Here is a 27,367-nt window from a genome sequence, read left to right on the forward strand (position 1 = left end):
CTAAATGCATGATAATATTGCCTGTGGACAAAGGACTTTTGCTAGGCCTGGCACTGGTTCAGCTGAATTGCTTGGGAGTGCAGAAACTGATGCTGGAAATGCTGATACTACCACCATAGTTGCCACTGCACATTATTTTGAAATTGCAGCTACAAACTAAAACCATAATGAAAAATTATAGTCTGTATTTTAATGGGATTTTTGGTTACAGGCTCAAAAGGAGCAGAATTTAAAGGGGTAGTTCGCCTTCCTTTAACGTAACTTTTAGAATAATGTAGAGAGTGCTATTCGGAGCCAATTTGCAATGGCAGTGGCGGATTTCAGATCCATGTGCCCCAAGGCCGCCCCCCATTCGCGCACAAACATCTCCCCGCCACGCTGCGCCGATGCAAGCGTGCATGCGCAGCCATTTAAACTCCCATATGGAGCAGTGGGGAGAAGTCCCCATTGCTCCGTATGGTCACTAAATGTCAAAATTTTGTTGCAGTGGGGCGGCATGCAGCCCCTACAATTGTGGCGTCGTCACAAATCCGGGCCTGTGCAATGGTCTTCATTTTGTATTATTTGCATGCTTTTAAATTATTTAGCTTTCTGTTCAGAAGCTCTTCAGTTTGGCGTTTCAGCAGTTATTTGGTTGCTAGGGTTTGATTTATCCTAGCAACCAGGTAGTGGATTAAAAGAGAGATAGGAATATGAACAAAGGAGGAACTAAACTGAAAGATAAGTAATACAAAGTAAAAATAACAATAGAATTGTAGCCTTGCACATCAATAGATTTCTGGCTGCCGTAAGGAATGAGAAGTGAAGACCAATTAAAAAGTTGCTAGGAATAGGCCATTCTACAACATACTAAAAGTTAACCTGAAGGTGAACCATCTCTTTAAAGGCTGATAAAAGCCATTAATAAAAAAAACAATACTAGAAAAGACATATTAAAGTAAGTATCCCCTTTTGTGCTATAATTCAGAGTTACTTTGCATTATATATTTGAGGCATATTAACTGTAGAAACAAAGAAAAGAATCCGGTGCTAAGAAGGATATATGCTTCACAGACTGCAGGAATAAAAAATTATTTTTAAGAATGAAATACTAAAAAGAGAAAATTAATTTAATTAGCTGAATAAATTAGCCTAAAAAGTTTCTCTTTTCAGTATTGTGCTTTTGGCTACTTTTTATAGCATTCGCTCTGCATTGCATTATATAATTTAAATGCAATAAAAAGTAAATTGTATTAACTGTACATTTTGTAAAAACACAATATGTGTTTATCAGTCCTGAAAATTACATGTACTTATTGTCGAGTGGATAAAATCCCCAAAGGTACAGAGCTCTGTGTATGTAAATGCAAGGCTTGTACTTCATCTGAATGCAGCACAATAAAAACTAAACAATTAAAGTGTTAATGCCTGAACAATTTAAATCCTTAAGGTTTAAGAAAACCTCCCTGCAGCTTTGTGAAGGTAATTATTAAACAAAACAATGCCACAAACTAAAACATACAGGGGGGTTGAAGTCATGGAATGTACTGTGTAGAACAGCAGAGACCAGATGTAAGTGGACAGAACCTGCTGCTTAGTCTTACCTCTGGATATCTTGTTTACAAAACATCCCAGCAAGCCATGATTTTTTTGAGCCCAGGTTTGATGTGTCTGAGGTTTATGGACAGCTGAATGTCCTGGTGATTGCCATGCAGTGCAGCAAGGGCTGGGCAGTGTTGGATGGCATCTGCAGGTTCCTAGGAATCTCTACAGCTGCAGGTAAGCATGATTTTAATATAATATCAGTTTTTTTTATTTAAATTAAAAATTAATTAATTCATAATTCATTATTCTAAGCAGGTGAAAAATATTGTCATTTTCTTCTTAGATCCCCCATAGACATACAGTGTAATAAGAAGACTACCTTTACCAAAGCCAGACAGGACAAAATGTACCCTTAAGGAAGTCATAGTATTGTACAAATGTTAGTAAAACATAATATTTGTATCCCTGAACAGACAGAGATTATTATGTTAATCAACAAAATGAATTGTTGACTTGATAGGGGAATTCGGCAAAGGTGGGGAAGTCTCTCGCTAACAATGTACACAAAGACAAATATATATTAACTTTTTGTTTTATGGCACATGGGTATTTCAACCAATTCTGCCCTGCAGCAGGAAACAGGGGTACCAAAAACCTGTGTTCCACCTGTCCCACAGGTGTCCAATGTTTTGCTTAGTGTTTCTTGTAAAAGATGGGCACTGAACTGAGAGAACTGATAGACACTGCTTTTGCATGGTAAATTAAAATAAGCATTCTTCCACTGTTAAGTTCTGTCACTAAACCAGCTTCATTAGTGAGGGAATAGGCTAGCAGTGACACATGAATTTATCAAGTTCAGAGGTACAGCAGCAGCTCTCTTAGCGGGATAAGCTTGGGGAAGATAATAGCACACTCACACACTTCTTCTCACACAGTTCTGGAGCATCAGCAAATATTTAATTTTAACAGAGACTTAGAGAACATGCCTATTTCCTCTCCTAGATATATCTGAAAGAGCAGTTTGAAAGTCATTTAGGATGAGATGTATAGTAAAAACTTACTGTCCTAGATTCTTGGCACAGTAGTTAAATGTCTGATCCATTAATGTTTTTCCTATATTTGTTGTGAGCTGAGGGTGGCCCTGACTGAACCTCAATGGGGGGCTTAAACTTAAAAGAGTATTAATGCTGTTTAATAACTGCTTGGCCATTGGTGGTCAACCTATCTTAAGTGGGTAGCCCCATGTACTATACATGAAGTAACATAAATACTGCAGATAAAAGCAAGCCCAAAATCAGCCCCTACACTGGCATTAGCCTTTCCCTGCACCCAAAGACATTGTGTCGGCCAAGGTGCAGGCACACAGACTGAATGTTGGCCCTGAAACTCGCAAGTATGTATTTCAGAGCCAAGGTCTGTTTGGTCTGCCTGCACCCAGGTCCATGTGCAGGCACAGGAAATGATCTGAAACCCAGGCCAAGAATCAGTCCCATGTGGCATTTGCCTTACACAGAAAGATAAACAGGGGGTGTTCTCTGCAAAACAATAGACTATAAACCTCCCCCTTATAAAGTAGAACATATGTTACAAATAAATAGTTTATTTTTAGGGCCTAAATAAACAAATCACATTAGGTTTTTTTTTTTTAAAGTCATGTTGCTGGTCAGGTATAGGTTTGTCTTTGCTTATCTGATGACAGATACTGTAAACATTAACAGGCCTTTAATTGTTTTGGTAAAAGCCAGTAAAGTAACCATTTCAAATGCAAATGTTAGTAACTGAATGACTCCATCAAGGTCAAGCCGTCTGGTTTTCCACAATGTAATATGTGAACGTCTAAACTTCGTTAATAGATGTATCCTTGAGTCTCTGTAATTATTACATTTTACTTTAAAACTAGCTCTGTTACTGACAATTGTGCATGACTATTGACATGTTGGGAGGCAGAAGCTGACATGTGCCTTAAATGAAAAATGAGTGAAAGCATAAAGCCCCTTTAAAACAATGTTATTTCTTCACAAACACTACTATATTTTATATAAATAAGTTGCTATGCAGCCTTTGACCTGTCATCCCTCCTAATTACAGCAACAAAGCATGTTAATACAAAAAATAAGATACAAATAAGCATTTTTTTAGAAAATAGTGAATCAACAAATACTAACGTTAAATGTAAAAGAAATGTAGTTTTACTTATGATGTTACTGCTCCTTTAAGCTGAACTACTGTAGAAGTAATATCAGACACAATAAGTACACCATTGAAGAATCCTCATAAAATCTACCTTAGGGTCCAACTATTCCTGCATACATACACATTTTTAATCATTTTAGGCAGTTAATAGGTTACATAAATAAATTATACCACTTTAAGCAGAATGCAGCATGTTGATCCCTTAATCCTGTGATGCAAACTCTGCAAATTCATTATTGAAAGCAAAAAAAGGTCAAAAGCAGCATTACATTCTTTGGTGTGTGTTGGTTTAGCAGGAGATATTAGCAACTTGGATATATCCGGATTTGCACATTTTTGGAATTGCTTAGAATCTGGGGCAAAATTGAAATGTTTTCAGTCATTTAGGTGGGATACTCCCTATTCCAAGTCCAGGACTATAAAGACATGAAACATATTTGAAATAGGGTTGATTTTAATTTTGTACACATTTGTAGATGTAAGCAAATGCCCTCTTTCACGTATGCTATAAAATCTTTTGGTTTCTGGATTTGGTGTAGTGTCTATCCCACCTGAACAGCTGAAAACATCTGAAGGTTCCATTTTTCCAGATTCTGAGCAATGGCAAATGTGCTGAAATATATACATTGTGCTAAGTAGTACAATCAAATAGTTATGCTACCTTCCATACTCACAGTCATAGTTCAATTAAGTGTATGTTTATGGTAATAATTTAAGATATCTGAACCTGAGGAAGAGTCCTACAACAGGTTTGGTACCCCCCACTTACTGGCAAGCATGCAGGTATTGGTATGGGTTGCTGGTCAGCAGGCAAAGGTTCATTTGCTTCTTTTTCACTTCCCCCTCCCTGATGATGTCAGTTCTGGTTTGCAATTGTGTCCTCTCTCCTCTCTCCGCTTGGGGGAGACAGAGAGAGGAGCAAACTGAGCAGATTCTTGGCATGCCCTGAAGGATTATTCTGGGAGCAAGAAGTCTAATATCAAAGAACATGTGTACAAAAAAAAAGAAGAAAATACATCTTTTTTTATATCTTTTGATAGAGGACTCTGCAGCATTTTTGTGAGTGCTTATGGCTGTATAAAGGCTGATAAAGTTTACTTAGTTTTTACATTTCCTTCTCCTTTAAAGGAATTCTGTTATGGTTTTTTGTGTACTGTTTATTCCTTAATTACACTGTTACATAACCAATAATTTACTCAACCATTTAAATTTTTTTTAATTGTAATATTGGTGTGTAGGCAGCCTTCTCTGTACATTGTGCCTGACTCTAGACATTAGAACTACTTTCAGACAACCTATTGTTTCTCCTACTCCCATGTAACTATAGGTGTCATGAGCCAGACTTGGATTTTATACTATTAAGTGCTATTGTGATATCTACTGGGAGCTGCTGTCTTGCTACCTACCCATTGTTATGCTGATCGGCTGCTTGGGATGAAAGGGAGGGGGTGATATCACTCCAACCTGCAGCTAATCAGTAAAGTGTGAATTAAGTTTATCAGAGCACAATTCACTTAGCTGTAGCGCCCGGAGAAATGAAGAATATGGCTAGCCCCATGTGAAATTTCAAAATGAAATATAAAAAAAATCTGTTTATGTTTCTGAAAAACAGATTTCAATGAAGGATTTTTCTGAAGAAGCTGTATTAACTTGTGCTTTTTGAAAAAAAAAAATGTTTTGCCATGACATTATTCCTTTAGAACAAATAAAATGCTGCACTATTCTTTAGATTAAATCATCTAAGGCGTCATTAATGACATTAAAGGTAGGCAGCAAAGTGTAAAAATGTGCCATTTTTGTACTTTACACCCTGCATTCTATTCTTGTTTATATGCCACCCCCTACCAGAACCCTAACTTGCATACAAGCTAAGGAATGCTTACCAAGCATCGAGTTAAAGTATCCTGTCATCACAAACTTGCCCTTTTTTATTATAATACTATTTTATTTGTATTAAGCTTTCTAGGTGTTGTTTTATTTTTTTCCATACACATTATATTTACATAATTTAAAAATTTACTGCATCTGTTTGCTCTAGCCTCAGTCCCATTCAGAAACGCCATCAGGAATGCTCAGACAAAATATTCTGGTCAATAATTCTGATATGATCATATGTATACTCCATGAAGATATACTAGATAGAACATTTCAGGAAAGTACGAGATAACAGATTCCAAGAAAGTAAAAAAACAATTACAATGTATTAAAATAGGAGGGGGTATTAAGACAGGATTATGACCAGTGCCTAGTGTAAATCATTAACAGTGAAATATGTTATGAATAACAATAATAATTATATATTTATATATAGAGAGGTGAGTTCCAGTGCTGGGCCAAGCTGGCCGGTTGCCCTAGGTAATCTGGTTGGCTTGGCCTGCCCTGCCACCCTGTGAACGCGCGCAAGTGAGCGCACGATGCAAGCACACAGGGCGGCAGGGTCCAGAACTAGTGGTAGGTGAAAGAAGAGGTACCTGCCTGGCACCCCCCCCCCCATATTTTTGCCTTAGGCAGGTGCCTCTACTGCCTAGCCCTAGTTCTGGCCCTGGTGAGTTCTAATATAATCATTGAAGATGATTCACTACTCATCCGAGCAGCTTCTTCAGTTCAACTGACTGGTATGGGAGACTCTTCCTAATCCAATCACAATGGCACACTGTAAGTCTTTAGAGAGGTGACACCTGAAACTCCCAGAGGTGTGAATGCTGTGAAGTTACTTTGATAGGATTACCAAAGTATCATTCAACTCATAGAGACAAGTTTTACTTGCGATAATTGCATGAATGGATGTGTGAAGAATTCTCAAACCCCTGTGGTACAGATGTTAGAACAGCATTGTAGGTAGCAGATGGTGTTGAAGGCCCCTACCTATGGTTTCTTCACCTTAACATGAAGGGGCCTCTTTTACACCTTGTTCAAACCAATGGTCTTCTTTTTCCAAAATTTGAACATTTAGCAGTCATATCAGTTTTACAGATGGTTTGTATCACTTGTATTTGAATAGATCTATGCATCACATATGTACTTTGTTACAGAATATGAATAGGGTCTCAGTGTAACAAAGTACATATGTCATGCATAGATCTATTCAAATACAAGTGATACAGACCATCTGTAAAACTGATATGACTGCTAAATTTGTTTCTTTGCTGAGGAAGTGGAGCATCCCAAGGTTTATTAGCAGATATGTTTTATGTAAATCTATGGCTTGGCCCACAGCAAATGGTTTAAAATGGAAATCAATCCTCCCATTGAGGACTGTGAAAGTAAATCAGTTACATGTTTATGAGGGTGATAAATTGCAGCAGGGGGTTGTACTCTTTTCTAACTTATATGTCCAGATTATTATATTGCTCTGGGGTACTCAGCTCTCACATAAACCTACTCTGCCTGCTTGAAGAAACATGTGGTTTAATTGCTGTTCAAAGGCACTGCAGTGAAATCAATTCAGGCACATTCAGATGAGTTATTATGCTGATGTTTCTTGTTTTTTTTTAATTTTCCCTAGGGTTTCTATAATATGGGAATACTAAATAACTGGATATATGTATATATGTATTTTTATATTTGGTTTATTTCAGAGATTCTTAGAAAGTGTTACTGGCTCAGATTAATAACACTTGTAGTGTTTTCCTGTTGGCATATTTAATTTGGCAGAGAAAAAAACAGATACAGCCAGTGGCGTATCCTCAGGGGCATGGGCCCCCCTATTTCTGCAGGCAATGGAGTCGGTTCCTTCTATATTTGTGCCACTGAATATGGTATTCCTCCCTGTGCTGCCTGTTCCTGAGATACATGGAAGTTCAGTTATAAAACATCCCTGTCCTTTTGAAAAAGTGAGCCAAGAGTGGCTTGGATTAGGTAGCAGGTAGTTGGAGGTTTAATGTGTATCAGCCAGTCCTGATCAGGTGTGGGTCAGCTGTTCTCTACTGTCCATTGACCCAACATGTCCTTGTTAACATTGCATTAACAATAATTTTGCAGAATATTTACAAATGAAAACCACCAATTTAGGTGCTTTTAATCATGAGACATAATTTCGCAGTGTTTTGATGGTGATGGATTAGCCCTTTCTTGAATTTATAGCTCTACAATATAAAAGATTTTATTTATAAGGTTTAGCAGTGGCAATTATGCATACAAATACTATGAACATTTAACCTGCCTTTACATCATTACTAGGAAATGTAGCTATAATTAAAATAAAATATAGTGTCTAAAAAGGAAACACAAGTAGCCATTCTATAATGTTACCTAAGTGAGATGCAAGGCCTCCCAAAATGAACATCCTCAGGGCGCACACTGAGACACCAACACATGCAAACAGTTTTACACTTTAACTCACTTCCGTTGACAGCTTTCTCACTCTGACACCAATTGGTTAGTGACAATTTAATACAGAGGAGTTTAATAGTTTGCCATATGTTTCTCATATTCATAGATACTTTACACCTTAAACCTCCTGTACCAAAGAATAAAAGAAATTCAAACACTTTCCAGCATTTAAACTAAGCATAAGGATTAATTTAATCCATTAACAGAAATGTTAGTAATGCACTGTATATGATGTTTTAGATCATCACTCACTGTAAAAAATGTAATCTCACTTCCTGCTGAATGTAGTCCTTGGCAAGATCAATTGCTACGTTCCATAGTTAGCAAAGTTATAACATCTAACTTCCCCAAGCTACAGTCTTTTAGGATTTCAGAAAAGGAGTAGCTCATTACACAGAGGCCTTCTCAGTGGACTGGTAATTTGATTTAATGGTGCTTGCACAAACCAGGAAGTAGAATGTAACTTTATTTGAACTTGACAATAGAAAATTGATCATTTATATCATACTGCTGATAGTTAGGTTGGATACTTACAGCACCTTACAGGGAAAAAACGTTTGCTCAGCTGGATCTGTGTGAGGTAGCTAAATTAACATGAGAAGTTATTCGTTCAACAATAAGGATGTTCAAATTACACAGAATATACTGTTCATTAACCCATTTTCAAAAAACTTAGATTTGTGTTGATTTCTTTGTTCCTTAAGAGGAGAACTATACACCCCGGGTGCAAAAAGCACCCATAACTAGCACTGCCTAGACCCCCCTCACTTTTCCTTATCACATAGTTTTTAAGTTTAATGTCTGTCCCTATCTCTAACTGGTAACTAAAAATGCAGAGAAGCGCAGCCGCATACCTCGCCGACATCTTGTTTCCGACTGAAGATACTTCGGGGAAGACCACAAATATCTTCAGTCAGTAAGAAGATGTTGGGCAGGTAGGGCGCTGCGCTCCTCTGCATTATTAGCTAGCAGTTAGCAATAGGGGCAGTCATTAAACTTTAAAACAATGCGATAAGGGAGAGGTGAGGGAGTTTTATAGCAGTGATTGTTATGGGTGCTTTTTGCGCCCAGGGTATAGTTCTCCTTTAAGTGAGAGCCTAATTTCAGTCTCAAAAGCATGAGTATTACTCTAACAGCATGTAGAATGTAAGTTCACTCTGTTTAGGTTGTTTTTCACGCTTTTAAGTTATCAAGTTTCAAAGATTCAAGTTTTCGTATTTATTCGCATTTGAAAAAAAGTGAAAATTTGAAAAATTTTAGAATTTTTAACTTTATTAAATCTGCCTTTATTGTATGGCTCACAATAAGGTTTTTTACATAGTAAAATATGCCAAAAAAAGACACACTTTTGCTAAGATAATTCCTAACTGCCCCCATTGCCCCAGAAAAGAAAAATTCCTTACTTTAAAAACAGCTATGTGAAGTCACTCTATATTGATGTAGTAAATAAATTAAAGGAGAAGGAAAGGTAAAAACTAAGTAAGCTTTATCAGAAAGGTCTATGTAAATACAGTCATAAGCACTTACAGAAAAGCTGCACTGAGTCCTCTGTCAAAAAATGTGTTTTCTCTGTTTTCCTGTGCCAGAGACACACAGCTCTCTTCTCTCTCGCCTCTCCTGCTCCCCCCTCCCTCAAGAATGCTAAGAACTCACTCCCCCCCTTAGGAATGTGGATCTGAGCCAATCAGCAGGAAGCTTCCTCATAGTCTTACAAATTGAGCATGTAACATAGTAACATAGTAAGTTGGGTTGAAAAAAGACATACGTCCATCAAGTTCAACCATAATGCCTATACCTAACCTGCCTAACTACAAGTTGATCCAGAGGAAGGCAAAAAACCCCATCTGAAACCTCTCTAATTTGCCTCAGAGGGGAAAAAATTCCTTCCTGACTCCAAGATGGCAATCGGACCAGTCCCTGGATCAACTTGTACTAAGAGCTATCACCCATAACCGTGTATTCCCTCACTTGCTAAGAATCCATCCAGCCCCTTCTTAAAGCTATATAATGTATCAGCCAGTACGACTGATTCGGGGAGGGAATTCCACAACTTCACAGCTCTCACTGTAAAAAATCCTTTCCGAATATTTAAATGGAACCTCCCTTCTTCTAAACGGAGTGGGTGCCCTCGTGTCCGTTGGAAGGACCTACTGGTAAATAAAACATAAGAAAGGTTATTATATGATCCCCTTATATATTTATACATAGTTATCATGTCACCTCTTAAGCGCCTCTTCTCCAGTGTAAACAGACCCAACTTGGCCAGTCTTTCTTCATAACTGAAACTTTCCATACCCTTTACCAGCTTAGTTGCCCTTCTCTGGACCCTCTCTAACTCAATAATGTCCCGTTTGAGCACTGGAGACCAAAACTGAACAGCATATTCTAGATGGGGCCTTACCAGTGCTCTGTAAAGGGGAAGAATAACCCCCTCCTCCCGTGAATCTATACCCCTTTTAATACAGCTCAAAACCTTGTTTGCCCTTGCAGCTGCTGCCTGGCATTGCTTGCTACAGCCAAGTTTATTATCTACAAGGACTCCAAGGTCCTTCTCCATTATGGATTTGCCTAGTGCAGTCCCATTAAGGGTATACGGGGCTTGTATATTTTTACATCCCAGGTGCATGACCTTACATTTATCCACATTAAATCTCATCTGCCACTTAGCTGCCCAGATTGCCAGTTGGTCAAGATCCTGCTGCAGGGATGTCACATCCTGGATAGAATTGACTGGTCTGCAGAGTTTTGTGTCATCTGCAAACACTGATACATTACTCATAATACCCTCCCCTAAGTCATTTATGAACAAATTAAACAAAAGTGGACCCAGTACAGAACCCTGAGGGACCCCACTGAGAACCTTACTCCAAGTAGAGAATGTGCCATTAACAACCACCCTCTGTACCCGATCCTGTAGCCAGTTTTCTATCCATGTGCAAACGACTTCACTAAGACCAATAGACCTTAGCTTAGAAAGCAGTCGTTTGTGGGGAACGGTATCAAATGCTTTGGCAAAATCCAAATAGATTATATCTACTGAATCCCCACTGTCCAGCTTCTTACTTACCTCATCATAAAAAGCAATTAAATTGGTCTGACATGACCTGTCCTTCATAAAGCCATGCTGATTACTGCTCATAATGCCATTCTCCACTACATAATTTTGAATGTGATCCCTTAACAAGCCTTCAAATAACTTGCCCACCACGGATGTCAAACTTACAGGCCTATAATTGCCAGGCTGAGATCTTACTCCCTTTTTAAATATGGGAGTGACATTCGCCTTCTTCCAATCCCTAGGTACCATACCTGATGAGAGCGAGTCTGAGAATATCAGAAACAAGGGCCACTGCAATTCTGCCCCTAGCTCTCTCAGTACCCGAGGGTGTATTCCATCTGGCCCCGGTGCCTTGTTTACATTTATCGTGTGTAACCCTTTAAGCACCATATCCTGTGCCAACCACTGTATAGTTGGAGCTGAGGCAACATTGAAGCTATTGGGTGGGACTTGGCCCACTGGCTCCTCTACTGTATACACAGAAGAAAAGAACTGGTTAAGCACATCTGCCTTTTCTGTATCCGCTGTAACCATATTGTTATTATAACTCAATGGGGCCACACCCTCAACCTGCATCTTTTTACTATTAATATACTTAAAAAACTTTTTGGGGTTAGTCTTGGCCTCGGCCGCGATGCGCTCCTCATTTTCTATCTTTGCGTTCCGGATTGCTGTTTTACAACACTTGTTATAGTGTTTATATTCATTAAACGCAGCTACTGTCCCCTCTGACTTATATTTCTTAAAAGCTTTCCTTTTTTTCCCTATTAACTTCTTTACCTCAGAGTTAAGCCACATAGGGTGATTCTTAACACTTCTACTTTTTCTTATTAATGGAATGAATTGAGAACAGTAATGATTTAATATCATTTTAAATGCCAACCATTTCTGCTCTGTATTTTTATCAGAAAACATAAAGCCCCAATCTATGCCCTGAAGCGCTGCCCTTAAGGAGCTAAAATTTGCCTTCCTAAAATTCATTGTCTTTGTTGCCCCCGTGTAAATTTGTTTCCTGCACCAAACATCAAATGAAATAACATTATGGTCACTATTACCCAGTACACGTGTCTTGGTCTCGGCGCAGAAGCGAAGCATTATGGGAACTTTCTTTACACAGCTCAGCGTTTTTTTTCCTATGAGGCTTGTGATCATCTGAATGGGAGAAATATGGGGAGACTTAAGGGCACTATTGAGAGAACTGAAGGTATGCCTGCAGCTTGAGATGAACCCTTTATTAGCCTTTCCTTCTCCTTTAAGAACAAACGTCACATTTATATATAACTATATCTGCCTCAAACAAACCACCTGTTAATGTAGGCCCAGCAAGGATTGATTACTGGTAACACATTGTACCAATAGAGATTCTCAGGGGAAACATCATTGCTTGCACAATGCCCATAATCATTGTGCATGTCTCTATAGTATATAGCAGTTAATACAGATATTAATTGTATTTCTTTCCTTGTCTGTCATGCCCCACTATGGGAATTTAGCCATAAGTTAGCCTGAAGTTACTCAAGTTTTTTTTCTGTGGTGCTAGCTCTAGCTCCCAAGTAATATGTGGGCAACAGCTATGAAAGACCAAGGCAGTTAAAGGGGTGTTTTTTTAAACCTTTAAGTTTACTTTTATTATGTAATAGAATGACTACTTCTAAGCAACTTTTCAGTTTGTCTTCATTAAATATTTTGCATAGTTCTTGAATTATGTGCCTTCTTCTCCTGACTTTTTCCAAATTTAAAAACTATTGCTCTGTGAGGATACAATTTTATTGTTATTGTTACTTTTTCTTTCTTATCTTTTTGTTCAGGCCCTCTACCATTCATCTTTCAGTCTCTTATTCAAACCATTGCCTGGTTGCTATGGTCATTTGAACCAGTCCAAACTGGAGAATAGCTGAACCAAATTAAAAATAAAACATAAATAATAAAACATTAAGATCAACTGCAAATTGTATTGGAATTTAGTTAGTTTATACATCATACTTAAAGTTAACTCAAAAGTGAGGCCAGGGAAAAGTGTCATATATTCCAGTTGAATTTTGTCTTTGCTCCCTTGTTTTCATTTAAATTTCACTTCAGCCAGTCCAACTTTGATTTAGGCCAGTTATCATATTTAACTTGTATGTTTTGTACAACAAAGAGTGTGGTCCTCTTTGCACAAACAGCAATATAAACTCTTAGCCATTCCTCGTATACTCCCTGTGAAATCATTCAACCCTCCAGTTACAGTAGTTCCACAGCAATGTTGCGTGAAATTTGTATATACTTTATATATATATATATATATATATATACTTTTTTGTAAAATAGCTATATAACAGTACTACACATTTCATGGGTTTGTAAGAGGTGTGGGTGGTATTATACCTTCTATATGCATATTACATTTGTTTTTGTAAAAAGACTCACATGCAGATTTAAATTACTCACAAAAACCAGAGCAGAAAAAAACTGCAGAAATAAGAAATCTATTACAGTCTGCATGCTTAGAAGCCCAGAAACTGCCTGAAATAACCCCTTAGGTAGAGCAGGAGAGCCCTACCGACCTTGGTGTTCACCGCCACCCTTTTTGGGCCCCAGGCTTTCTGTGGAGAGGTAGGGATCCTACTTACAGCCAAGGTTATTCTCCAAAACGCGGTACAAAAGGGATAAGACGAAATCAGAGTCGAGGTCAGGCAAAGGTCAGTGGCAGGCGGCAAGGATCGTAAACCAAAAGTCAAGCGAGAAGTCAAAACCGGAGAATCGGACACATAACAAGCTTAGCAAGGCACCAGGAAGTCAGGACCAGCTTGGGCAAAAAAAATAAGCAAGGACGCGCTTTTAAGGTTTGAATTTGGCGCCACAGTGACAGCACCGGGAGACACAAAGCCTATTGCGCATGCACGCGCATGTCCTGCCATTGTGCGTCGGAACACGCTGAAGAGTGATGCGCGCCGTACCAGAGGAGCACACCAGTCTCCCGGTGCTCCTTACAAAATCTCTAATATGTTTGATTCACATTGCTTATATTTTGGAAAAACTACTAGTCTACTTCAGCTCATATGAAACCTACATGACATTTTTATTACTTGCTTAGCTATGTTGCTATTTAGACACATTGCTATTGCTATTGCTATTTTCAACACTAACTTTCTATCAACTTTTTATATTAATATATATTAATTTATTAATGCTTTTCAGCACCCATCAAAGCGTTATAGCGTCATTCATCTGCCTCAAACAGCATAACACCCTTAACCTTACAAATCCTGAACCTGTTTACTTAAAGTTACAAACATATGTGCATTTAATGGCAAGAACTACGGATCTGGGGTCAAGGGTGAATGAACGGACATCCTGCACACTGTATTCCATTAAATATTTTAAACGTTATGCAGTACCAGCTATATTATACAGTCTTACACTGACCCCTGCTGTTTGTTGCCTGAGACTAATTACTGGTTAACCGTTCCAGAAATGCATCTTTAATTTACCTGGTTTAGTGCTTATTCTATAAATGTCTGGAAGCTACAGTATACAATATAAATTGCTAGGTACAACATTAGAATGCTAACTTCTTGAAGGTATTTTGTCAAAATGTTTTGGAGTTAATTAAGAACTGTGACACTTTTCACAGCATTTATTTTCCCTTTCATGCTGTAGTGTTAACTGGCGTCGGAATCGAGACTCTTCAACAGGCACAGTTTCCCAGTCTGGGCTATTATTTATTGTGAGTAATACATTGGCGTTAGCCAAACAAGATAAACAAGAATTTGTTTTGTTGTTCCTTGGAAATGAAATAAAAGAATACAATTTAATGATAATCATTAAAGAAGAATTGGAATGTGTGCAGTTTCGTATAACTGTTTTCTTATATGTATTTACTGACAAGGAGAAGGCAGTGGGGAGGAGGAAAGAGGTGAACAAAAATAAAAGCTATTGATTACAGGGGTAGCAGGGACAGTGGTCAAAAACAGTTTGGTAAGATAGCAGTAAGGGGTGCCTTATCAGCCAGGCATGCAGATATGTGTTTTAAATAACAGTAATTAATTCTATTACCCACTAGCAATTACAGGGTTTTAAAATCATAAGGAAAATGTCAATACAGCAGACCAAATATATTTTTAATAAAATTATTAGTTATATAACTGTTCAGTGATACCGATGTGTTTTTTCTGTTATAGATTTTGTTCAGGCATACTGTTTGTCTGCGAGGGATCCTTTTTCTTACACATATTCCTCACATCATGCTTCAGGTAACATTTAACTTTCTTTCTCAGTGCTGTATTTTGTATTTCCCACAACTGAGCAAACCTAGAGGATGCAAAGCCAAAAGAAAACTTATCTGTACCCTTTGAAGGGGTTGCATTAAGTATATTGGTGAACCCTTTTGAATTTTCAGCATAAACAAAACATGATCTATGTATGTAAGTCCTGAAACTAGATAATGAGAGCCCATTTAATCAAATGTGTCAAAAACATAATACTTGTTAATTTATTTGTGTGTAGGAGTATGTGAACCTTTGTATTTAGTAACTGGACTGCCACCCTTGGCAGCAATAACTGCAACGAAACATTTCCAGTAACTGTTGATCAGCACTGTTCCTGGGACCGCGCGCATGCGCAATTACGCGCTGTGCTGCGGCGTGACGTCAGCGATCGCGCTGACGTCACATTTGGTGCCAAATTTGAATTTCAAAGGGCTTTCTGTTTTGCTTTGGATTGCCCAAGCTGGTTCTGTGTTTCCTGATCCTAGCTTAAGCCTTTTATTGTTTGCCTTGCTGGTTTTGACTTCTGCCTTTATTTTACATAGTTACATAGTTACATAGGGTTGAAAAAAGACCAGAGTCCATCAAGTTCAACCCATCCAAGTAAACCCAGCACACACAACCCACACCTACCAATCTATACACTCACATACATAAACTATATATACAACCACTAATACTAACTGTAGATATTAGTATCACAATAGCCTTGGATATTCTGATTGTTCAAGAACTCATCCAGGCCCCTCTTAAAGGCATTAACAGAATCTGCCATTACCACATCTCTAGGAAGGGCATTCCACAACCTCACTGCCCTCACCGTTAAAAACCACCTACGCTGCTTCAAATGGAAGCTCCGTTCCTCTCATCTAAAGGGGTGACCTCTGGTGCATTGATTGTTTTTATGGGAAAAAAGAACATCCCCCATCTGCCTATAATCCCCCTCTAATGTACTTGTACAGAGTAATCATGTACCCTTGCAAGCAAGTATTTTGACCCTTGAATCTCTGCTGCCTGCCACCGACTTTTGCCTGACCCCTTTTTGTACTGCGTTCACCGGAATACTTTGGCCATGTGTTGGATCCCTGTCTGCTCCGCCGTAGAAAGCCCGGGTCCCCAAAAAGGGCGTCGGTGAACACCGGAGTTGGTAGGGCTCTGCTGCTGCACTTAAAAGGTATTCCTGGCAGTTTACAGGCTCCTCTACCCTACAGTCCGTAACAGTTAGCTTGGACCAACATGGAGCCCTCTCACACTGCCGCTACTGGTTCTTTGGAAAATGTCTTGGAAGCACTCCTCAAGCGCCTGGAGTTTCAACAGGCTCAACAGGCTCATCTCTCCCAGTCCCTTCAGCTCTTCGATGGATTCCCTCCAAGGGGAGCAAGGTGCTTCTGCTCCACCTCCTCAGGTTTCTGTTCCTCCTGCTGTGGTACAGTACACCGAGCCAAAGATTCCTGCTCCTATGCGCTATGCAGGGGATCCCAAGGTTTGTTGCTGTTTTCTAAACCAATGCTCCATTCAATTCGAACTGTCTCCTTTCAAGTTCCCTTCTGAGAAGTCGAAGGTGGCATATATTATTGCACTGCTCCATGGCAAAGCTTTGGCCTGGGACCGTCACCACTTTGGGAGCGAGATGATCCCTTATTTCACAACGCTTCAGCTTTCATTTCCACCTTCCGTGAGATCTACCCGCCTTTTAAGGATAACACAGGGCACTATGTCTGCTGCACAATATGCCATTGATTTCCGTACCTTGGTGGCTGAAGTCTCCTGGAACAATGATGCCCTGGTCGCAGCAAGGTCTGGCAAGGTCTGAATGAAGGTATCAAGGATGAACTTGCCACAAGGGATTTGCCTACACAGTTTGAGCAATTAGTGTCTCTTGTTATTCGCATTGACTTATGAATTATGGAGAGACAGTCCCAGAAATCACGAGTCAGTAGGTCACCTGCTTCCTCGGTGCTGCTTCCTGAATCCTCTTCAACCCCGGGTTTTCAAGCCGAAGAGCCCATGCAACTAGGAAGCTAGAAGAGCCCATGCAACTTTCTACGGTTCCTTTCTTCTGGGGACAGGTGTCAGCAGTCAGCAGGCCTTTGCTTCTATTGTGGTCAGAATGGTCATCTACTTAAGGCCTGTCCTGTAAAGCCTCAGCGTCAGGGAAACACTCCCGCCTAGGTCCGAGTGGGGAGTCTCTCCTAGGCAGAATTGTTTCTCTCCCATACACTCTAGTTAACTTCCTTCACTGTGCTGCTATAACTACGGGTGGGGTGGTTACACTCTGAGGAGATTTCTTTTTTAATCATCGAATGTCCTGCTACCCCACTTATTCTCGGTCTCCCATGGCTTAGACAACACAATCCAACCATCAATTGGACCACAGGTGACCTCACTGCTTGGGGTACCTCCTGTCATTCTAAGTGTTTGCCTGCTCGGGTTATGCCACTTCATGTCTCTCAATTGCGCAAGTACCCCCTCCTTTGTCTAGATGCTATGCCGACTTCCATGATGTCTTCGAGAAGAAGAATGCTGAAACTCTCCCGCTGCATAGGCCTTATGATTGTCTCGTTGAACTGATCCCAGGCACTATGCCTCCGAGGGGTAGAACCTATCCACTATCAGTTCCTGAGACTCAAGCCATGAAAGAATACATCCAAGAAAATCTCTCCAGAGGCTTCATTAGGAAATCTAGTTCTCCTGCTGGTGCCAGGTTTTTTTTTGTCCAGAAGAAGGATGGGAGTCTCAGACCTTGTATTGACTACCGTGATCTTAATAAAATTACAGTCAAAACCGCTATCCTCTCCCCTTACTTCCAGAACTTTTTGACAGATTAAAAGAAGCTAACGATTTTTCCAAGCATGTCAGGAACTGCAGGGAATCGAACCCTGGACTTGGTGCTGGACTGCAAGTGCACTTGCTTAGCGAGCCACAGGAGGCTCCATGAGCTCCTTGGGATCAGTCGCCCTTATGTGCTTTATGCATTTCCACCAGTTTTGCTTATGTCGCAACATATATTGTTTATCACCCACCTATATAAACCCTCTTCGGGCAACACCCAGTTGCTCCATGATCGTTCCTGCTGAGCTTTGTCTTCTGATTCCTGTTCCTGCCTTTGCCCTGCCTGATCTCTGTTTGGTTCCCCGATTTGACCTCTGCCTGATTATTGGATTTGCTTGAACTCTGCCTGGACTGACCTCTGCCTGATTATTGGATTTGCTTGAACTCTGCCTGGACTGACCTCTGCCTGCTCACGGATTTGCCTATTGCCGGACTCTGTACCTTACCTTACCACAGGCTTGTACTTTACTTTTATTTTTGTTTTCATTAAACTACCTATTTTCATCTCACTTGGCTGTCTGGCCCTTTAAGGGAGTTCTGGGGGTTATCTATACAAAGGCTCCTACCTGCTGGTCTCTTGCCAGAGGCCAGCCCTGACAGTATGATCGAGCCATACAGCAAAGAGCCTGCTAGTAACCCCTCAGTATCACATGTTGAACTACAACTCTCTGCCCAGTGGCTCCCTTCTGTTAAGAAGTATGAAGGGGAAGAAGGAACTTTTTCAGATTTTCTGCTTACATGCAAAAAGTTCGCTACTGTTTCTTTTGTCCAGCAAGCCCCTAATTATATGAAAAGCCGTCTTATCATTTTGTTTCTTTTGGCGGGCAAAGCTCAAGAATGGGCAGAACATTGCATTGATGAAGAGGCTCACTTTTTAGAGGATCCCTGTACTTTTCTTTATATTTTGAAAGCAAACTTCACAGGGGATTTATGGCCAATCCCTCCAGACATTTTTTCCTCCTTTGCAGTTAAACCCGTTACTAACTTTCAATGTACCCCTCCAGTTATAAGGGATTCTCAATGTGTGGGGCCCCTAAGCACCTCCCAGCCTGCTGTTCCTTTGAGTACTCAGAGTAAGGAAGAGCAATTCTGTTGTGAAGATGAGACTGACTGTGTAGATATACTTGATGATGAGTGGGAAGAAATGGATTCGGAGGATGAAATACCCACAGCATATACTACAAAGGGCCGGTCAATTTTCCAGTTGCCAACTGTGCCTGCAGTTCAGTCACCTGATCCAGTTCCTGCTCATTTGCCTATTTTCCTGGTACCTGCTCTCAGGCGGCTTGGTCCTTTGCCAGCTTTCCCACGGATTGGGAAAGTCCTCCGGAAGTCCGCCTCTGTGCCAGTTCCCCAGCCATCGGTTCCTGCCTCTGTGCCAGTGCTTCAGTCACCTGCTTCAGCCTCTGTGCCAGTGCCTCAGTCACCTGCTTCAGCCTCTGTGCCAGCGCCTCAGTCACCTGCTTCAGCCTCTGTGCCAGCGCCTCAGTCACCTGTTCCAGCCTCTGTGCCAGCGCTTCAGTCACCTGTTCCAGCCTCTGTGCCAGCGCTTCAGTCACCTGTTCCAGCCTCTGTGCCAGCGCTTCAGTCACCTGTTCCAGCCTCTGTGCCAGCGCTTCAGTCACCTGCTCCGGCTCCTGTGCCAGTGCTTCAGTCACCTGCTCCAGCCTCTGTGCCAGTGCCCCAGCAACAGCGGCCTTGTCCAGTTCCAGCACCCAGACAGCCGCCTTGTCCTGCTTCAGCTTCTGTGCCTGAACTGCATCCCTCGGCTTCTGTGCCTGAACTGCAACCCTCGGCTTCTGTGCCTGAACTGCAACCCTCGGCTTCTGTGCCTGAACTGCAACCCTTGGCTTCTGTGCCTGAACTGCAACCCTCGGCTTCTGTGCCTGAACTGCAACCCTCGGCTTCTGTGCCTGAACTGCAACCCTCGGCTTCTGTGCCTGAACTGCAACCCCCGGCTTCTGTGCCTGAACTGCAACCCTCGGCTTCTGTGCCTGAACTGCAACCCTCGGCTTCTGTGCCTGAACTGCATCCCTCGGCTTCTGTGCCTGCTCCTGCCTCGGTGCCAGCTTCTGTGCCTGCTCCTGCCTCGGTGCCAGCGGTTGTGCCTGCTCCTGCCTCGGTGCCAATACTTTTTCCACCAACCTCTGAGGACAAAACTGCTTCCGGACCTGCCATCTCTGCTACTGGATCTGGTAGTTCTGGTGTCCCAGACTCTGCCAGTTCTGTTGCAGTGTTTGGTGGTCTTGATGCTTCCCTGGGCCTTTCTCTTCCACCTGTAGTGGGTGACTATAATGGTCCTCCACCTGTAATGGGTGTCTATGATGGTTCCCCACCTGTAATGGGTGTTTTGTGTGGTAATTCATCCGCTGTGGCTTGTGACCCTGGTTACTCCTTCGCTGTGGCTTGTGACCCTGGCTTCTCATCCGCTGTGGCTTCCGATTCTGGCAATTTCTCTTTTCTAAATCCTGACTCTGGCGGCACTCCTGGCCTGGCTTTGGCTCCCGACTCTGGCGGCACTCCTGGCCTGGCTTTGGCTCCTGACTCTGGCCTGGCTTTGGCTCCTGACTCTGGCGGCACTCCTGGCCTGGCTTTGGCTCCCGACTCTGGCGGCACTCCTGGCCTGGCTTTGGCTCCCGACTCTGGCGGCACTCCTGGCCTGGCTTTGGCTCCCGACTCTGGCGGCACTCCTGGCCTGGCTTTGGCTCCTGACTCTGGCCTGGCTTTGGCTCCTGACTCTGGCGGCACTCCTGGCCTGGCTTTGGCTCCTGAATCTGGCGGCACTCCTGTCCTGGCTTCGGCTCCTGACTCTGGCGGCACTCCTGTCCTGGCTTCAGCTCCTGACTCTGGCGACACCCCTGTTCCAGCTTCTGATCCTGACGTCCCTCTGGCTTTGGTTCCAGACCCTGGCGACTCACTCCCTGCTGATGGTCCGGTCTCTGATGGCTCACCCTCTGCTGAAGGTTTTGAGCCTTGCAGTATACTCACTTGCATATCCAGTCCTTGCAGCATCTTTTATGACTTGATTCTAATGCATAATTGTTATTTGTTCAAAATGTTGTTGTTTGACTGGGAGATCGCCCGGAGGGCAATCTTTAAAGGGGGGGTAATGTCAGGAACTGCAGGGAATCGAACCCTGGACTTGGTGCTGGACTGCAAGAGCACTTGCTTAGTGAGCCACAGGAGGCTCCATGAGCTCCTTGGGATCAGTCGCCCTTATGTGCCTTATGCATTTCCACCAGTTTTGCTTATGTCGCAACATATATTGTTTATCACATGTGTGGCTGCTTTTCTAATTACCCACCTATATAAACCCTCTTCGGGCAACACCCAGTTGCTCCATCATCGTTCCTGCTGAGCTTTGTCTTGCCACTTCTGATTCCTGTTCCTGCCTTTGCCCTGCCTGATCTCTGTTTGGTTCCCCGATTTGACCTCTGCCTGATTATTGGATTTGCTTGAACTCTGCCTGGACTGACCTCTGCCTGATTATTGGATTTGCTTGAACTCTGCCTGGACTGACCTCTGCCTGCTCACGGATTTGCCTATTGCCGGACTCTGTACCTTACCTTACCACAGGTTTGTACTTTACTTTTATTTTTGTTTTCATTAAACTACCTATTTTCATCTCACTTGGCTGTCTGGCCCTTTAAGGGAGTTCTGGGGGTTATCTATACAAAGGCTCCTACCTGCTGGTCTCTCGCCAGAGGCCAGCCCTGACAAAGCTTGATCTTTGTGGTGCTTACAACCTGATCCGCATCTGCCAGGGGGATGAGTCGAAGACTGCATTCAATACCCGTGATGGCCACTACGAGTATTTAGTCATGCCCTTTGGTTTGTGCAACGCTCCTGCTGTCTTCCAAGACTTCATCAACAACATCTTTCGTGATATGTTGCAATCATGTGTTGTGGTATACCTTGACGACATTCTAGTGTTCTCCTCTTCACTCTCTGAACATATTCTTCAAGTAAAGTTCGTGTTACAACGCCTCAGGGAGAATAATCTCTATGCTATGCTGGAAAAGTGTTCCATAAGTCTAAGTCTAAGATTTCCTTCCTTGGGTATATTGTCTCTTCCTCAGGCTCTGAGATGGATTCTGTTAAAGTCTCTGCAGTGTCTGAATGGCCTACTCCAGTAGGCCTTAGGGCCATACAACGTTTTCTTGGCTTTGCCAACATCTACAGAAGATTTATTAAAGGTTTTTCTCAGATTGTAGCTCCCATCACAGCTCTCACTCGTAATTTGCTCTGGTCTCCTGTGGCCCAACTGGCCTTCAAATCTCTGAAATCAGCCTTTGCCTCTGCTCCGGTCCTGATCCTTCCTGACACTTCTCGTCCATTTAACTTGGAGGTTGACGCCTCTGATACTGGGGTAGGAGCTATTTTATCCCAGCAAATAGATTTCCACGGTCCTCTTCACCCCTGTGCTTTTTTTTCACGAAAAATTATCGTCTGCCAAGAGAAACTATGATATTAGCAATCATGAGCTATTGGCCATTAAGTTGGCCATGGAGGAATGGCGTTATCTCCTAGAAGGTGCTTCTCAGCCTGTTACAATTCTTACTGACCATAAGAACCTAGAATATATTTCTTCTGCTAAAAGACTGAACCCACAAAAAGCTAGATGGGTATTATTCTTTTCAAAGTTCAACTTCATTATTTTGTATAGACCTGGGTCCAAGAACATCAAGGCCGATGCACTGTCCAGATCCCTGTCTTCAGAAGAAGTTCCTCCATTTCCTCCTTGTCCTATTATTCCTCCTGAATGTGTGGTGGCTCCTTTGTCCCTTGTCCTGCCGGCTTCTGAAAATATGACTAAGTGCCCGTCTGGTAAGACTTTCATCCCTCAGGCTAAGGTCTCTCAGATCCTCGGGTGGGGACATTCCACTAAGATTGCAGGCCATCCGGGGGTTAAGAAGACACTTGATCTAATTTCAAGATACTTCTGGTGGCCTTCTCTTGTCCAAGATGTTTCCCATTATGTTGCTGCATGTTCTGTTTGTGCACAGCAGAAGATTCCTCGGTATCTCCCCTGTGGTCTCCTCCATACGCTGCCTGTTCCAAGTTGACCCTGGGCGGATATTTCTATGGACTTTATTGTCGATTTGCCAAAGTCAGCAGAATTTACCACTATCCTGGTGGTCGTGGATCGTTTTTCCAAGATGGCCCACTTCGTTCCTCTTGGGAAGCTTCCGTCTGCAGCTCTTTATCTTCGTTAAAGAAATTTTCTATCTCCATGGTTTCCCGTCTTCCATTGTATCTGACTGAGGGGTCCAGTTTGTCTCCCATTTTGGCGTGGTTTTTGCAGATTATTGGGAATTGGTGATCGCACGTCATGTTTGCCGCCAAATTTGAATTTAAAAGGGCTTTCTGTTTTGTTTTGGATTGCCCAAGCTGGTTCTGTGTTTCCTGATCCTAGCTTAAGCCTTTTATTGTTTGCCTTGCTGGTTTTGATTTCTGCCTGTATTTTGACCCTTGAATCTCTGCTGCCTGCCACCGACTTTTGACTGACTTGGCTACGTCTTTGCCTGAACCCTTTTTGTACTGCGTTCACGGGAATACTTTGGCCGTGTGTTGGATGCCTGTCTGCTCGGCTGCAGAAAGCCCGGGGCCCCAAAAGGGCGTCGGTGAACACCGGAGTTGGTAGGGCTCTCCTGCTATACTTAAAAGGTATTCCTGGCAGTTTACGTGCTCCTCTACCCTACAGTCCGTAACAATTAGTTTTATAAAACCAAGCACATTGAGTTGTAAGACAGGAACCCTGCAACTTGCTGTTGAACAAGTATCATCTTTCCAAATGAATCAATATTTATCTCAGTACTTTAGTTCCTGCATTGTGGTTAAATACCTGGGTTTATTCTATGTTTTTCAAAAAGCAGCAACTTTACTTTCAAAGCTTAAAGCAGCATAAAATCAAACAGAATATAGTTGCAATCATATTTTAATTTGTGAACTCTATTGAGCAGGTCAATTATCAGTCGATTTCTGTATGTAATCTGTTTGTTCATTATATTATTATATAGCGCTGGAATTTGTTGACCCTTTATAAATATGGAATAATAATAAAATAATAATAATTTTCTGAATTGAAACAAGATTCAGGGTTCATTCCCTTAATTGTTTAAACCCATAAATCACTACTAAAGAAATGTGAAGAAAAATGTATCCCAGTATTTAGATTCCAACAGAGCCATGGTCAAAGAGGATATATACTCTATTTACAAAAATATACTTTGGTGCAGTGTAGGCAAGTAGGCGAGTGATTGTAATCACTTAACTGATACCCCAGAACAGTGCTCCTTTTAAACAGCACTGGCCCAGGGTTCCTACGAGTGAGAGATTTTCTTCCTCTGTCTGTCTTTGCACCGCTTGCACAAGTGCAATAGAGTGAAAAGCCCAACTTAATAAATAAAAGTTGGCTTTTTCAATCTTCTACGCATGCATTGGCCCCAGGATTCTGAAGAAAGAAGATGGGAGGAAGATGATCGCTCGCTCACAAGTACGCCGGGCCGGTGCAGTTTTCTTGCAACAGGAGCACTGCCAAGGTGAATGAGTACAATCACTGGAGGGTGCCTATTGCTTTATTTTATAACAGTAGTAATATAATATGCAGTGAAACTGCACTCTGGAAAATGTTTGTGGAAAAAATGATAAAACTGCCTCTGCTCTCTTTTAGATGCCAGGCAGAGCCTCGTCTCTATGTATGCTTAGGCAAAACAGGACGCATGGGAGGATTTCAAAAATTTGTGGGATATGGCCTGCTATCAGTGGCTTGCTTTTTGCACCCTGTTTTGGTTTGGCATGTTACTATTCCTGGTAAGTGTAATTCTTACACTAAGGGGCACATTTATCAAAGTACAATTGTTTCCAAATACAAAAAAATAATATGATTTCTAATTTATAGAACTGTGTGTATTTTCTGCGTTTTTTTCATTAATTTGCGCAACTTTTTCGTACTGTGCGACAAATTTTAATGCGACAAAATCATATTTGTCACAACGAGCAAAAAAGTTTCAGATTCATTAAAACTTCGTTATCATGACTTTCCTTTGGCCAGGTTGGAGCTGCAGAGCTCCAGAGTCCTATGGGAGACTTCCAAAAACATGCACAGAAGGATCAAAGTCAGAAAGGTTTTCCCGCCGTTTATGATCGTTTGGATACAAAAATTTTGTGACTTTCAGATCCCGAATATGATATTATCATGACTATTACGATTTTTTCGTGACATTTCCGATCATCAGAAATTATTGTATCTAACCTAAATTTTACCCATTTCGGGATTCGAACTCGTACTTTGATGAAGCTGCCCCTAAATTAGTTTTTGCCAAATCATCATAATTTCCAGTCTATTCCCATCTTACATCCTGTCCCCTCACTGCCACTTTTTACTAGGGGTGCACCGAATCCCGGATTTGGTTGGGGATTCAGCCGAATCCAGGCTTTTTTTGAAGGTTTCGGTTTTCGAACCCCAGCCGAACCGAATCTGAACCATAATTAGCATAAATTAGCGTATGCTAATTAGCATTCAGAAAGGGTTAAATGGTCAGGTGAAACGTGTTTTTGCGATTTTTAACCCCTTCTGATCCTAATTACCATATGTTAATTAGATTCAGAGTGGGTTCGGCCGAACCCAAAAAAGTGGGTTTGGTGCATCCCTACTTTTTACCACTGCTGTAGATGAGTAGATGGGGCACCAGACTTTTTATATGTAGCAGCAGCCCCTTTTAAATATTATGCATTTTCTTTCCTTTCTGTAGTTCTATTGAGGCTATTTCTTTTTATCCTTAAAAGTGGTGAAATACTGAAATTTGTTTGTCCACATTCATAACATATCCTCATTCTGTTTTGCAGTTACTTTAAGAATTTACAGATGTATTTAAGAAAATTTGCATGTGTTTCTACCAAACAGTTGTGCAGGTTCTTACACTTTCTGTTGTACACCCTCACAGGCACCATGCTTATTGTAACAGGTATGGCCTATCTCCTTCTAAGCAAAAGGAAGAAGTTTGACAAGGAATTCATAACTCAGGCAGAATGTTATTCTGACCCATCCAGAACAGCCATTGAAATGACCAGAGCTGGGGATACAGAACAAACCTATACATTTAATAGCAACCTGAAAGCAAAAAAAGACTCTCTTCTTACACAAATGAGAAGTATACTGACAGTTAAACGGAACCATCAGTGTCCCCAAAAAGTAGACTCTGACAAAGGCCACTTACACAATCCTACTGATATCACTAAAAAGAAACAAGTGCATTTTGAAGAAAATGTGATCAATATTATCCCTGCTGAGAATGGGATGGTGGAGGATCAAGAAAGTGAGCAAGAGGAGACTGTATCAGACACAGCTCCTATTATACCAACAGAGCCTAAACAGCTTCTTAACAATTTGCCTGTAACTACAGGCCTCTTCTAATGGCATGATATGTGTTGATAATATATACAGTGGCTGCAATGCCAAACCGCAATATAAAATGAACAAATATTCAGCCCAGATATTCCCTGTATATTTTGAAGAACAGCATTTTGTGTTACATTCCAGTGTCTTTGTGAGATATTGTTTTTGTTATTTTCTTATATTGCAGGATACAATACTTATTCTTAATGTATGTCTATTTAATTATGTTTATCTCTTCGTGATCCAACAGTAACAGAATTTCTCAGAACCTTTAGCATAGCATTTTGATCACCACAGTCTTATCATGGAGAACCACTACAACCAAATTGCTCTTCTTTGCTAGCATCCACCTACTTTTTAGTTGAATGGAATATGCATTGTTAATGTTAAACTCTGGGGCTCATTTATAAACACTAGTCAAATTTGCACCTAGGCAATAACACATGGCAACAAATCAGATCTTTGCTTTCATTGTATAACATGAAGCTGACTAAAAAAAAAAATCACTGATTGGTTGCTATGGGTTACTGCCTGTGTGCAAATTTGCCGAGTGTTTAAAAATGAGCCCCATTACATCAACATTTTAAAGAAGGGGACAAGAGAAAATCTTACGTTGATTTTACTGCTGATTTCAGAACTGAATAAAATGCCTTATAACAAACACTGAATGATGCAAAGGTGTAATTAGATGGAAACAATTGAATACAAAATTTTGTGCTCCTATATTCTTTCTATTTTAGAAGAAAAAAATGCAAAATAAAAGATGAACATTTTTTTTCAATA

At 41.2% G+C, this 27,367-nt stretch overlaps 1 protein-coding gene across 2 annotated transcripts; it reads left to right on the forward strand.

Annotated features, from left to right (window-relative positions):
* Positions 1–1,508: 1,508 nt before the first annotated feature.
* Positions 1,509–27,367, forward strand: tmem72 (transmembrane protein 72). Of its 2 annotated transcripts, XM_031905595.1 has the most exons (5): positions 1,509–1,758; positions 14,750–14,816; positions 15,271–15,342; positions 24,860–24,999; positions 26,133–27,367. In XM_031905595.1, the coding sequence occupies exons 1-5, from the start codon at positions 1,689–1,691 to the stop codon at positions 26,600–26,602; spliced, it is 819 nt and encodes a 272-aa protein (XP_031761455.1). In that variant the 5' UTR covers positions 1,509–1,688; the 3' UTR covers positions 26,603–27,367. The 2 variants fall into 2 exon arrangements, with proteins under 2 accessions (XP_031761455.1, XP_031761456.1); XM_031905596.1 differs by lacking the exons at positions 1,509–1,758; positions 14,750–14,816 and adding an exon at positions 24,637–24,728 and having other exon boundaries at positions 15,276–15,342.

This window comes from Xenopus tropicalis, chromosome 7 (genome assembly GCF_000004195.4).
Source record: "Xenopus tropicalis strain Nigerian chromosome 7, UCB_Xtro_10.0, whole genome shotgun sequence".
Taxonomy (NCBI): domain Eukaryota; kingdom Metazoa; phylum Chordata; class Amphibia; order Anura; family Pipidae; genus Xenopus; species Xenopus tropicalis.